The 15617-nt window shown below is 39.2% G+C and overlaps 1 protein-coding gene across 1 annotated transcript; it reads right to left on the bottom strand.

Moving 5' to 3' along the window:
* Positions 1-38: 38 nt before the first annotated feature.
* Positions 39-15524, bottom strand: hpn (hepsin). Its single transcript, XM_079343035.1, has 13 exons — positions 14923-15524; positions 13224-13388; positions 6662-6769; positions 6377-6418; positions 5841-5970; positions 5643-5762; positions 5422-5462; positions 5017-5182; positions 4050-4240; positions 3114-3209; positions 2725-2867; positions 2426-2590; positions 39-1669 (listed from the first exon to the last, which is right to left on the bottom strand). The coding sequence occupies exons 2-13, from the start codon at positions 13258-13260 to the stop codon at positions 1625-1627; spliced, it is 1284 nt and encodes a 427-aa protein (XP_079199161.1). The 5' UTR covers positions 13261-13388; positions 14923-15524; the 3' UTR covers positions 39-1624.
* Between the last annotated feature and the right edge of the window lie 93 nt (positions 15525-15617).

Here is a 15617-nt window from a genome sequence, read left to right as displayed (position 1 = left end):
ACATTTGTTCCCATGTGCTTCTGTTTAATAATCCTCCATTGTTGTTTGTAGATTTCAATGAATGTTTTTTTATTTAATCTTTATGTAAATACAATACTCAATACAATAATTCACATTTTACAGTGTTTCTGTCTCTTGTACACATCAATTATAATAACACAATTGCTATAACTGAACATATATTGATTTTCTTTCAAAGGAGGAACAGGCGGTGAATGTTCTGAGGGTTTTTGAGAAGACAAGCTAAATGATGAAAGTTAGTTGGGTTCACATCTCTTTATATCATCCTTTCGTCAGTGATTCTGCATTAACGGAATTCACATTGTATTTTTGATAACATTTCTTGACAGATACTGTACATTGTACCTTTTGTGTTTGCTCACAACATCAACATGTTGCCTATGTGCAGTAATCGTCATCCTGTGTAATGTGTGTCCGTCTTTGCATAAGAACAGACTGGGTTAAAAGATGTGTGGATAAATGTAAAAAGTTGTTAACTACTGTGCAAATGTTCTCCATAGTACTTCAAATGTTCTTTTTTTCTGCTTGAATGTTTTTTTTACATAATAAGTTCAACCTCTAAAAGCAAACAGTGGTACTGAAGTGTAACAAACTATTTCCAGATGCCACTGTCATCTTAACTGTACAAACAATTCCAAAAAAAACATTAAAACTGGGCAACAATGAAACATGTGTTAGTGTGTTATGTTCAAAATGACAAAATGGACTTTTTGTATTCAACACAACACTTTGGACATCAACTTGATGTTTGTGCTCTGTTTTTAAGACTTATGTCTGTAGGATCTGAGGTTCATGAAGACACCTGGAACATGACTCAAATAAACATGTACACCGTGACAAATATTTACAAGACAACAAAAGAATGTGGATTTCAGGATTAATGAATTCACAACAACAAAAATAGGAACAACTTATGTGTAAAAGTCTTAAAAGTATGAATCAATATTACAAAATGATGCTAACCAGGGACAGTTTAATACATCAGCTTGTGTACAGCTCTTTGTACTTCAAGTTAAACATCCGTCCCTTGTAGAAATCAAAAGTGCAGTCTGCACTTACTTACACTTACACAGGCTCACTGTGCTGCAAGAAGTCCATTAATTAGTGTATACATCTTTTTAATTACATGGTGAGTGCTTCAGATGAATCTTAATTTTACAAGTCTTAATTCTGGTCAGCACTTTGGAAAAAAGAAAATCTTGACTTCTTGTTACTTAACAGAAGCTGAAGAAATAAACTGTCAGCTTCAATCCAGTTTAGTGTTTCAAAAGCCATTTCATTTTCACCCTTTTGTCATTGTGCTTTTTATGAAAAACAAAAAGGTCAACAGAAAAAGCTCCTTCCTAATGATCACATCTCCAACTTTACTTCTCTTAAAGAGCCCGTCTGTCTGACACTGGGTAGCAATAAGAAATGTTGGCAGATTCACAAGGAGGTTAAATCCTCATTGCAGGTTTAGGATAAGAACGGGAATCTCATGAACCGTGACATAAGGGGAACCTTACATCCCTTGGTCCTTCAGTTATACAGTCCCCATGGACCAGGTCTGTCAGTATTGTCATCCAAGAATAGAAAAAAAGTAGAAAAGGTGAGAGCAGGAATCTCATGTTCGGGCCATTTTGTGGAGCCCGGGTGAGTTGTGATAGTTCTGGAAGAGAGAGAGGAGAGCAGAGTGTGTGGTTAAATACATCTGTAGCCCGAATTAAATGTCGGCTCACCTAACTCATATATGTCATTATGATGTGCAGATTTCCCCCTTTCCTGAGTAGAGAGCATTAGCCGTCGTGTAGCAGCAGCAGTAGAAAGTGCTAAGTCAGCATCTTCATGTCCTGTCTAATCGTCCTGCAGACGTGAAGTACCATACTCCAGTGAAGTATGTTTACATTCAGTTAAACATGACTTACAAATGTCGTAGTTCATTCCTCACATCTTTAACTTGTGGGAATGTTTCAGGGAAATCCTGGTGTATATATTATTCTTATTCTTAGTTTTAAATTATTTTTTTTGTATTCCATATTATATTGTTTTGTTACTAACATTGTGTGTTTGCTATCCAATAAATAAAAAAAAGTCCAATAAAGACAGAGCTTTTCTTTAACACATGCTGTGAGCCTGAGAGGATACTTCTGTCCAGTTATAAATGTCTTCATGACTCTCCGGTTGTTGTTTTTCATATCACAACAAACTTAGTGAAGGTGAGCCCAGCTCAGTGAGTCTGAGGATGGTGGTTTTCCATTTATCCCTACAAAAGTTTAACACAACTATTTTCTATATTTTGTGAGGAAGAACCAGCCTGTCATGTTTTCTACATTCTCTGAGTCAACATTACCGGGATCAACAACAAACCAGAAGAAGTAAATAAATAAAAAATAAAAAATACAGAAACAATAAAACAATCTCTCACCCTCATGGCCGTAGATATCCAGGGAAGAAATCTGGACACACGTGTGTAGACACCAGGTTTCTTTGCCATGGCACAGCCCGTTCCCCAGCTGACCACACCCAGCAGGCGATATCGATTGGTTTTAGACAGGCAGTCATCTGCCACAAACGGACCGCCGCTGTCTCCCTGAAACCATCGACACACTTAATAAGTCAGACAAGAATACATAGAAAGTGTATTCACTTTGTATGGCAATAGGATAATAAAAAGACAAATCACATCAAAACCTGAAAAAAATAAACACACTAACACAATTTTACCTGGCAGGCATCAATGCCTCCTTTCTCATAACCTGCACAAAACATGCTGGTGGTGATCTGGTTGTCATAGTAATCAGGAGCATTACAGACATTGTCACTGATGATCGGGATGTTTGCTTCCTGCAGAACATCTGCTTGATGACCTGAAAGCGTGAAAAGTCCCAATATAGTGTATAACAATTAAAATACATACATGAAAGTTAATCGATCTTCAGTTAAGTCCTGCACTTTAAAAATGGAAAATGGTCATCAACACACAGTGAGATATTTGAATGCAGAAAACAAATACAGAAAAGCAAATTAAGGATGGAAAGGCAACATTTTCAAGAAAAAAAGCTCATGTTTTTGCAATATTTAGTTTTGTGTCATGTGGTCCTTTGTCAACTCACCATAGTATCCTACATTCCCCCAGCCTGTGACGGTTCCCATCTGCCCGTCTATCAGTCTCTGACCATACGCTGGCAGGCAAACAGGCTGGATGTGTTCTGCACAGACACAATGACAAACATAAGGGCACAGCACATACTGAAAAAACACTCTCTTGACTGAAGACTCTGGGTCCTTCATGTACAGTAGAGTGTATGGAGTATGTTTGCTATCTGTACATTTGTAAACAGAACCCTTCCTGTCTGAGTCCAGGTTGAAGGAATGAAGGTTAAAGCTTCACACTGGGGCTACACAATTATATGCAATACAATCAGAGCTGTCATCTTTCCAAGTTCAAAATGTGAATTCACAGCTTGATTGTTTTGATAATTATAAACCTTGTGACTTATCATGATTATAATTATTAACTTTAGTGCTAATGAAGTGTCCTGGCCTTCTCTCTTCTTCAAAATTGTTGTTTCTCTTTACTGTGTTTTCCTAAACCCCAATACATGTAAACAATACCACAAACCCAAACATTATGATTCCCATCACTGAACAGTGTAACAGAGAGCAGGGATTTGTTTTATTTCAAACCACAGTAGACTTTGTGCTGTTGCTGTAATTATGAACACCAAACACCAGAGGGCAGACATGAACTACTGAACCATTGCTAACTTTTCTTCTGCCCTCAGATTCCAGTAAAATCACAAATGCAGCAAATGCATCTTACCTCAGCGTTCATGATTGATATAATTATTTCCAATAAAAGAGCTTTCATCCTGCTGACTTCTGGGAAATGGGCAACCTCCAGATATAGTAAATTACAAAATTATTCACTCCTGTTGAGTCTGTCCTTTTCATCCCTACTTTATCCCTACATATCGAATCATTCTTATCATGTGTTGCTTGGGGCTTCTTGATCAATAATTATGAGGATATGTTGTTGTGAAACCTACCGTTAAAGGTGAGGGGCTGGGTAAGGGCCAGAACAGCGATGTCCCTACTGTTATCATCAATATTAGGGTCTACAAAGGGCAGGTAGCTGCTGTGGTAAACGATGGTCTTCACCTCCACCAGGTTACCGTTCCCTGGTTTATTATAGATGGAGCCCAGATGCACACGCCAGCGGTTAACGAAGCGATACCGCCTGACACACAGGAGTGACAGAGGAAGACATGATAATGCCTGATAAGACTTTGCAGTTTTTAACAGGCACATACAACACAAATGAACCACCGTTAATACAAACAGAAACATAATTTCTAGAAAATTAGACAGAGGAACGATTCATGCTTGCAAAATGAGTTACACAGTTGTTAAGATTATTTCTCATCGTGTGTTAATACTATTGTGTGTGTAAGAGGTGTTTCAAAGTAAAGTCAGTGCTAAGACAACAAAAGCAGCAATATTTCTGATGGCCAGCAGGGGGCGAGTTCAAACGTCAAGTGTAAGGAAAGACGAGTTTAAAAAGCATGCGTCCCCACAGTTGGTTTACTTCCTCTGTTAGATTGACTGTGACGAAACGTTGTCTTTTTAATGTGGCTGCCTCAAAAGTAAACAAGACCAAGAGAGAGTTACAATGTTTTCATCTGTCAGCAGACTGGTGATGAAGCAAGTTATCGAATGTCAGAGAAAAGCTTTTTATTTCATTTTATTGGCATTATCCACATGACTGGTACGTTACAAGGAAGCAGAAGGAGACCTTTTTTTTACACGATCAGCAAAGACATAGGAAGTACTTCGTTTTTGGAAATTGAACACAAGCTGGAAGTCCTTTATATCTATATAAAGTCGTTGGTCTCAACTGTATGGTCGAATAATTTTTTAAACAGTGTCGTCAGTTTCACTTCAGTCCCAGACATTTACTGAAATCAGGTTTTATTCACCAAATGAAAGGAGATGGTTTCAGGCTTGATCACTTACTCTGGGAAGCAGTGAGCTGCAGACACAATCCATCGGTCTGAGATGATGGATCCTCCACACTGATGAACCCCATCGTATTGCAGGCTCACCTGCCACGGCCAGCTGCCCTGCCTGGCATCCACACCATTAACTATACGATCTGCTGCAAAACTACGCCTGCCGCAGTCTGCATGAGAATGTTAATGTCGGGATTAACTCGATGTGATGCAGGAATGACAACAGGTAAGTCAAATGAAGTAATGACAGACTGAGAAGGAAAATAACTAAAGAAAGGGGGACAGGCAAATGTCTCAATGTGGTAAACGTTTGCATTAGTAAAGTTGTCTGGATCTGAGGTGGGAGGTGGGGTATCTGAGAACAAAGTGTGTCAAAGGCAATAAGAGAAGATCTGAGCTCACATCTTACCTTGGCACAGGAGTGTGAGAACCTCCCCGCTCTCACAGTCACTGAAAACAAGACACAGAGTAAGTAACACATCACGGAACAAAGAGAGAACATCATAACTGTAAGGCTCTCTCCTTGTTAACCGAGGATCGGCATGAGAGAAAAGGCAGGACGAGGAACAGAGAGGGCAGTGAGACTGTTGTGAGACAGTTGAAGGATCTAACAGGCGTTTCAACGATTACCATGGAAACAATGAGTCTTTGATTTTCTTGCCGTAGCTGAGCTCTTTCTCTCTGACGCAAAAGAACTCCCCTCCGTCTCCACTGGCCTCAGGCACTGATGTGATGGAGTAATTCACCACGCTAAAAACAAACACATCGGTGCCGTGTAAAACTGTGCTTCATGAAGATGGTGAGATATCATTGTGAAAATGGTCTCACCTGACAAAGCCCACTTCTTCACAGCTAATGCTCGCTAGAAACTCGTCCGCTGTGGAGGAGCACACCTGACGCCACCTCCTCTGGGCGGAGTCAAAGACTCTGAGGCGTTGGTCAGGAGCATTTACCTGGACTTCAGGGGATGATAAGGGTTTGTTTTCAAACAAGCTTGGTGCAAAAACAAAAAAGTCCTGCTTGCAAGTATCTAACATTTATTACTCCCCCCACTGTAACTGAAAGGATCATCTAAGTAGTCTTTGTAACACCAAGATCTTATTGATCTGCAACAATAAATAATAAGTCATTCTTTATTTGTCTCTGACAGCAGTGGAATATGTCATTCAAGTTCAGCTAGGAGTGAAGGAATCATTGATAATGTGTATGAAAGCTAATAAAGTGAAGTGAAACAAAACCAAAATGACCAAGCCTTGTTACTGTGGCTTTGGTTTTGTTTCGTTGATTTCATGTTCAGTAAAATACATTTTCACATGAGAACGTGCCAGAAATCATTTGAGAGCCTTCACCCTCTCGATGCTTACCATCATACAGTCCTGTGTCTTCCTCCATTGTGCAATACGTCACTACAGGGGAAGAAAAACAAGCCGAGGTCAATGCAAAACCTGAGAGAATGGCCAGCACACTTTTTAAACCCTGCTACATCGACTTTTTTACTCTTAAAGGGACATTTACCTACAAAAACAGGTGTCATGCTTTATTAAGGAAACTCTAAACCAGTAATTAAGAGTGTGTGTGTGTGTGTGTGTGTGTGTGTGTGTGTGTGTGTGTGTGTGTGTGTGTGTGTGTGTGTGTGCATGTGGTCTGACCTACGGCCCAGACGGCTGCTCCAATGGCTCCCAGGGACATCAGGACCACACACACCCCAATGACACGGCAGGGCGTTAGCACACAGGTCAGAGAGATTCCCCTGCTCCCTGTAGATGCAGACACACACAAACACATATATAAGTATATAATTCATACACACACTTACTGTATGTTGTGTATGAGACTGCAGCACTCAAGCCTTCAACAGTAAATAATACTGTCAGAAAGGCAGCTGAAAAGAGGGCAAAGGCTAAATATAACTGATTTTATTTCTCTAGATTGTATTAGATATTTTTCTGCTACTTTAATTTGGTCTTTTTTTTCTTCTTTTCTTTTGTGGGGGTGTGGGGGGGCATCCAATAACAAACATCAGCAAAGTGGCTGCCTTCAGCTCTCTGTCCTGATGTGAAGGGGCATGCAGCACTTTCCTGGCACTGACAGAAAGGTACAAATGACTCTAATCAGATCAATAGTCTAAAGTCCTAAAGTCTACCATTTCTCCACGAAGCAAGAACAAACTTTTCAACTAAGATACGGTGCCATGTCTGTGCAGCGTGCATGTGTTTAAGAGTGTGTGCACCTGTATGCGAGTGCGATTCTCAGTGTGTCCCTCTATGCTCTGAGCAGAGTTTTGTCAACTCGACCTACAAAGACTTTAAACACACCGGTGAAGAATAGGTGGAATAAAGCACTGCCACTGTATGAATCCGTCCAACTGTGCCAGATTCACAGTTCACAGCTCGGCACGCTGACTCACAGTCATGAAGGAACTCATGAAGTCTCTCTTCTCCCATGTTTCTTCCTTTCATCTCAAGGTTTTTTTTATACTGTTAAAAACTAACTTCAAGGGAAAAAATGCAAATATTATTAAACTTTTTCACTGAACACAACTCAACCCCCTTTCCTAGCAGATGAGATGTTGTGTCTAATAGAATCAATCAATCTCAATCAATCTTTATTTATATTGCGTCAATTCATAACAGGCGTTATCTCGAGACACTTTACAAAAGCAGGTAAAGGACCTTATTGTTTGTCTGTTAACATTAACGAAAGAGCAGGTAACAAGACCATGCTCATCATTATGTTTACAAAAAGCAGGTAAAGGACCTTACTTATGGCTATATTACAAGAGCCAGCTTAATCCGTCATAGCGTGGCAAGAAAAAACTTCCTTTTAACAGGCAGAAATCTTCAGCAGACCCAGGCTCGTGACGGAACAGCCATCTGCTAAACTGTGCTGGGCTTGTGAGAATGTGATGACTTGCAAAAGATTGAGACACCATATTTAAGTGAAGAAGAAAAAAAATTGAAACTAATAAATGTCGTTGCTTGTTGGAAAACGATGTGCTCGTTTTAATTTCAATGCCAGCAGCAGGTTAAAAAAAAAGTAGGAATACGGTCATGTTTCTGTTGCATCACTTTCTTTAAACACTTTGTTTTTATGAAATCTGGATCTTTGGATAGCAAATTCTCCTCAGATCCAAATTTGTTTTTTAATGGAGGACTTCAGCAGTTCAGGGTCTCCTTTGTGTTATTATACACTTTTTAATGCTCCAAACATATTTAATGGGAGACCAATCAGGACTGCAGAAAGCCATATATATATATATATATCACTATATGTTATGAACTGAGAGCTTCCTTCAAGTCTTTTGTATATTCTTCTGTAAATATCTACTACTTCTATGTTTTTCAAAATGTCTATTCATGTAACTATTCTGTTCTGTTTTGACTTTTTGATTTCTGTACTGCTGCTGAAACGCTGCAGTTTCCCCTTTGTAATCATAAAGTAATATCTCATGTTATCAACCAAGATTAAAAATATATGCACATTATCATCATCATTAAAGTTAAATCAACAGTGCACACAAAGTGTTACGCCTCTTAAATACCGGAAAAGCTTTCTTTAAGTTTCATGACTCTACCCAAAAAACAGCAACAATGTTGGTAAACAAAAGGAAAAACAAACAAATCCCCTTTTATTGAACATTTGATTTCTCTGGCTCTATAAAACCACCTCTTGTTTTTGTCAGCTCTAACGTTTAGACTTTTAAACTTTTCTGAGGTGGAAGTAGGTTTGAGTTACACTGACATTCTGTGATGTGAGTATTAGCAACAAACAATATTATCTTTAACTGATTGTTTACTTGTCCTGGCAGATAAATCACAACACTCGTTTGTGTTTCGTCTGCATGTGTACGAGGCTCCTCGGATGACCTCGACACACATGAGGATGGATCACTTCTTCCCGGTGTCAGAAGCAGACAAGTTATGATACAGGCATTTTAGTAGCACATTTAATTTGTCTTTGTGAGCCAAGCAGGTTTTTACAAATATCACCAATGATGGCTGTACAGCCTTGTCAATAAACAAGCAGCCATCATGACGTGAGTGATAAGCACCCTGTGTTTCCAGACATGACATGTCAAAATAAACTCTTAGAAGCCATACTGGAATGACAAATATGACCGAAGATATGGGATTTTTTTTTATAGGTTTACAGACAGATAGTGTAAAATATGTGTTTTCTATTCAAATCATGTGTTTTAATAATAATAAAAAATACTTCAGATGAAGAAAGGAATCAGTTTTCAATGTTGAAATAGAAAATGTAGCCCTGAGTGGAGGACATTAATACCATTCAGAGGCTGTTAATCTCTAAAAGCGGGGAGAATTAACTATCATTTCGAGGATTGTCTGTGCATTACATTGCATAAGACAGTCAGGATTTGAAGTAATAGCTCATATCAATGTGCCAGGAAACAACTGAAGATACAGTATATGAGCTTCTTCTCAAGTCAGAGGGAACATTACATGCCTCATTTCCTTCCTTTGTTTCTATCACACGCTATCCTTCCTCACGATCGCTGTCGTTTTCATTTTCTGTGAAAACATTTGAGGGAGAATAATGTACCCACACGTTTGATGAACTCTATTTTACCGAATGTAAATGTTCAGATTCTGAAGGCATTTCCTGTTCTTTCTTTGAACATATACAAGCAAATCTGCAAACACTGAACTGCATTATCTTAAATACTGTACATCTTCTTCTCTGTTAAATCTTCTTCTATTCGTGCTTCATGTCTGCTCTCGTGCTTCTCCTCCAGTCGTCATGCCTGCATACAATGTGTGCTCTTTTTTTCCAATGAGGTCAGAGAAGCGTTTTAAAGGAAAGACAGATTTGATGAATGTATGTATGTCATACAAACATTACCCAACGTATTATCAGAGGTACATCCACGCTCGATCTTTCAGGAAATACCCCGATGTTTCCTCCACACACTTCCACTCCAGCACAAACACAAACACACTAGTCCGGCCTTCCCACTCATTCCCAAATCTCCTTTCTTCTCTTTTCCCCCCCTTCTCCTGCTCTCTGGTCCTGATCGCTGAGCAAGACAGAACAAACACTCTATTGTAGTATTTTCTACCTGAGACCACCTGCTGTTGTGTGTATGTGAGTCTGCATGCGTGTGTCATGAGTCAGGGCTCTCCTGAAATCAGGGCCGTTACGTGCTGACGCGCAGGCTAAAACAGTAAACGTCGGTACGCAGTTGTGAGTACACTTCATATTTAGTGCAGCTTTTATTTTAATAACACAAACACTGAAGAAGTGATGCAATGCTACATAAAGTTCATAGCACTGCTTGATGCTATATGTTGTCATTTTACCTCGCACTGACACAAAGTGGCTGTTTATTGAATGTTAAACTCAGGATCTGATGTCAGGAATATTAACTCTATGCAGGTTATGAAACATAATATTGCAAATCATGTAACAAATATGAAAAGTTTCAGATATAGTTCAATACAGTACACATTTCGGGTTTATCCACAGTGTGACTGCATCGATTCTTTCAGTGTTTTTCTCACCAACGCTGTAAACAAGGCTGGAGAGAGAGGTCAGAGTGATTCATCGCTTACAGTTAGTGACCAATCGTCACAGATTTAATGTACGCGTCCACGTTTTATTTTGGGTTTATGTCCACCCTCACGGATGAGTAACACGATCAGACAGATGCAGCACTATGGAAAAGGTTCACTCCGCCTTTTGACTCATCTTCCAGGATACCCTCTCTAACACCAAAGTGTTTGCTGGAAGAAGCAGCTGTGTAGCAGATGAGACGTGAGGCTGGCCACGCCCGCTTCAAGCCAAAAAAGAAGAAAAAAACATGAAAACAACTCGTTCTGTGCCTTTTTTTTTTTCAATTCTAACATTTAAAACAAACTTTCTCAGAGTGCGATTTATTGTGACTTTAACAAAAATCTCATGTCCTATGAACAAAAAAATAAATATATACCGTATATATATATATATATATATATATATATATATATATTCCTCAGAAGACAGAAGCAGAAGTTTGTTGTTTTGCCTGTGGTGAACTATCTGGATCATTCCTGGAACTTTAAGAGTTATTCATAAACGTATCTTTAACAAAACAATCTGACGTCATCAGTAATCTAAGACTTCCTTTTGGCTTTTTATTGGATTACAAACTTCATTAGCAGATTTTGTTGCCATGGAGATGGATCTGACAGCTCAGTGGTTATTTTGAAATGATTAGAATGCTTAATGGCTTCTGATTCATGGTTTGATTTTGGTTTTACATTGATTTTTATTTCTTTGAAAAAAGAAGTTTGTGGAAATAATCTAAACTTGAAGTAAACTGACTGTGTGTTGTTACAATCTACAGTTATTCTTCTTCCTCTAAGAGGCGCTAATATGCTATCAGACAAAGATGAACAATCACAACAAAAAAAAAAGAAATCAGATCAGAAAAGATCAGATTTTTATGTTTCTTGTGGTCCATTTAAAACAAGAGCTTTTTCTCCTACACCTGAAACAAGACAAGGGGCTTTAAACGAAGCTTCACCTTCCTCGATAGACTGAAGGGAACTGTGGGGTGGCAACCATGAGGTGAAGCACACACACACACACACACACACACACAGAGAAGAAGCTATGAGTCATAGTGGTCGTAGCTGTAAAAGCCGAAAACTAAAAATAAACACAATCTAAGCGTGCAGTAAACCTGAGCCCATACGATCAGACAAACACTCTGCTGTATGATTGTGTGTGTTGCTGTATATTCCCATTTCTCCACTTTTTTCCAACATGTGAGCACATGTCATGTTTAAGGTAACCTCAGTTTGCTTCTGAAAATAGATGATGCCCCCCCCCATCTACACACACCCTGAGTAAGAACATGTGTGCCACTCCTTGGCGAGACTGTGTTTCTCCTGTAATTAGACACAGCAAAGAAACGGTCTGATTCACTGCTTATGGGTGGACCCGTTCAGTCAGGCCACAGAAACTGTAAAACCAAACGACTCGCTCTGTTTTGACACAGAAAGTAAGGACCTGCACATCGCTGACACAACAACCGAGAAGACGGACGAGAGACAACTTACTTCTTTGTTCTGACTGTTTTACCTGCAATGGAAGGTCGGTACCTCAGCTCTTATTTGGGATTTTATTATTGACGTGTTTGTGCACATGGCAAAGTCTCACAGCCTACACTGGCCTGAGCGCTTACAGCCACAGTAAACGTATATCTTATCTCTTCTGCTGTAAAACGGCATCATATAAATGACAGTAAACGCATTAGAAGCCATAATTTGAATGGTATTTTGCCAACACCATAACAGAGCAGGTGTTTCCTTTTGAATGATGTGAATGTGCTGAAGAAGGTCAGAGAGCTTCAAAGTAAGTTTGTTTGTTTGTTTTTTGATGACTGTGGGATGAATGTGTTGTTATTGCTTTACATACTATAAGATGGAGCTGCAGTCATTCAGTCTGTATAGGGACTTGGGTTCGGACTGGAGGGTCGCCGGTTCAAGTCCGGACCAAAATACAGAAGTTGTTCTGGTAGCTGGAGAGGTGCCAGGGCACTTCCCGAGTACTGCCGAGGTACCTTTGAGCAAGGCACTGAACACCAAAACTGCTCTGGTGCACTCCCTGCATAGCAGTGTGTAACAGCCTCACTCTCACATCTCTCCACTAATGCATGTCCACAGGTTTTGTTAGTGAATGTGTGTGATTCAGGAAGAATGTCCCTAAAAAATGACACATTTTGAGTGTCCCCCTCAGGGAATAACAAAGAAAAATTAACTTTCAATTAAGTTTCACTTTGTGCAAGGGTTGGTGGATATTTCTGGACCCCCTTATCAACATTGATATCACATTTCACTTTGGCTAAGGACTTTAATCCAATCAAATGAAAATGAGAAAATCACAACTGTTGTATCTTTTTTGAGCTGACAAATAAAGAGAAAGAGAGCCAGCTTTAAAGAAACCAGTTAATGTTTAACTTGTCAAGTGAACTGATATCTGCTCCCAAATATGACCTGCCAAGAGACTGCTGATGTTAGCTATGAGCTAACTCTGGTACACATGTCAAAATGATACTGTTCATGGTCCCTTTACAAAATAAATGTAATTAATTAATACAAGACAAGCAGGATGCATGAGCATGACCAGCAAGGTTTTGTTGTGTGTTTGCGTGTTCATGTGTGTGTACGTTAAGCATTTGTGCTTGTGCTTTAAACATGCACTCACCCATCTTCCCCTCTGTCACCACCTTCTCCGCATACATTTGTATTGCAGTGTGAGGCAACAACAGACAATGATGTGTCTCCTTCCTTCCTTCCTTCCTTCCTTATGTCCTTCTCTCCTTGATTACTCAGGGCAGATGGTCTAGACCCACTTGGTAACCAAGTTTACCTGAAATAGAATATTGAGCATCTAAATTACCAAATAAACATCAGGTTGAAGTAAGAAAGAAAAAAATCTTAGAAATACATTATCAGAGTAAGCCAGTGTACAGAGCCAACATAAAGTATAATATTCTTTATAAAATGTGTATTGTTTAGTTTGTCAGGGACGTTGTACAACATACATTAATCTCAGTTAATGAGAGGAGATGCATTGCACCTGATTATTTAGATTCCATCTACAGTCACTGGACAAAAAGGGGCGACTGCAGGGATTGCAAAAGCAGTTCCAACACATATCAATAAACCAATGACTCCTCTGTTGTTTTAAAAACTCCCCAAATAATTTAATAAAGTGACTTTTATTTCATTTTCACAAAACAGCATGATGTTCTTTTTGTAAATGATGGTCCTATTAACTTCACAGTATACCTCGATGATAAAGCAGGGTAAGCTTTACAGTATGGCTAACTGTAATTGGCTGTGATATTGCTACCATGGCGACCTACGTATCAACCAGGACAATGACTACAAATGTGTTATCCATCCTTCCTTCCAAATATGGAAAAACAATTCATTGCAAAGTCCAAAAAGACAAATATGGGGCTTCCAAACAGTAGTTCACAAGCTGATGGGTACCATAAATGTGGCTACGTCAACTGTGGCTATAAATGATATCTTATCAAAAGTTCATGAGCCTAATTGAACAAACTGTGATAGATATCGCCAAAAGCACATCTTAGCACCATGTTTGTTTTAGATCAGTTGTTTTTTTATTTCGTTGGGTTATTCCCTTACACACACCTTAATTTACAGTCTAAGGCACACTCACACTGAATACCTATTGTAGGGCCCACTCCTCCTCAAAGCCAGATCTATACTAACAAGTTAGGCCCTCATTATTTCTGATGTGGAAAACTGACAAAGAAAGTAAAAAATAAATACTTTATAAACTCACTGAGCTACTTTTCCAGATATTTGCAACTTAAATCAATATGAACAGATTCTCCCATCAAGACAAATACAACTGTTTGATAAACAACGTTTATAATCCAGTGTAAGCAGGTAGCCCACAGAATACAGAGTCCATGCTCATAACATGACATTGAATCTCATGGCAACAAACGGGCATTAGTTTATTTCATTCACTTCACTTTAATACTGAAGTGTTTATGTCATATTCGATTACTTTATGTCCCAATTTATAAACAACATAAACTATATTAAAATGTATCTTTTGCTTTGATACACATTCCCTTTTTTACATTAGCATGATCCCAGTAAGGCTCTTAAGAGTGTAAAGGTCCTGGGACAGACATGTAAAACAGGTCAGCAGACTAAAGTAGCCTACATTAAAAGGTTTTGGACAAGATAACCTAATATTTCGAAAATAAAAACAGGCTATCCTTACAACTGAATAATTCTGAGGGTATAGACTCGTTATTGTATCCACAGCAAAATGATGTCCTAACTGATAAATACAAACAGCTAGTTTACAGAGTTCACCTGGGCTTTATTAAAGTCTCCTTCGGGAAGTGACTCACCTGTCTTTCCTTGAAGCAGGTGGATTCTTGAATTCTTTTCAGGTCCCCTTTTGAAAATTGTAAAAAGTCAAATAGGCTACTTAAAGTCTCTACAGGCGACAAGCTCTTTAAACGCAACCACAGATAAATCCAAGTTTGCGGTAAATCCTTTTTCTGCTCTCTCCACAGGTTACTGACCCCACAGAAAGAAAGAAGAGGAAAAAACGAAGCAAAGTTTTAAGCGACTGCTTATATCAACCGAAACCATCGGTGCCAGCTTCTAATGAAACAGAGAGAAACATTTGGAGGATTTGGTGTAATTTAGACAAATTTAGAAAACGGTTCTACGAAGTTTCAGTCGGTCTGTGTGGTCGTCCTGAAGGCGGTCAGCTAGGCAGACAAGAGGGGCACGCGTGACGTCAGCATATGTCCCTGAGTGGAAAAACGGTGCACGAGAGCCCTCAGAGTCCGCAGATCTGCTGCAGGTGAGCACACTGTCCTACAAGTGTAAATTATAATAGCCCTAAATAAAACTCGTTCACGGGGATTTTGTCTGGGTTATTGTCTACTTTTTGAAGTCACGGCAACTTTGATGCCTCAAACACATTTTGTCCCCCACCATCATCACCATATTCTTTTGAGTTCCTTTTAGTGGCAGGAAACCACAGACATCTCTGCAGTTCCTTTTTTGGCAGAGGAAATAAAGGGTAAGAGCT

This window comes from Symphodus melops (genome assembly GCF_947650265.1).
Source record: "Symphodus melops genome assembly, chromosome: 5".
Taxonomy (NCBI): domain Eukaryota; kingdom Metazoa; phylum Chordata; class Actinopteri; order Labriformes; family Labridae; genus Symphodus; species Symphodus melops.
This window is presented reverse-complemented; position numbering and strand designations above follow the sequence as displayed.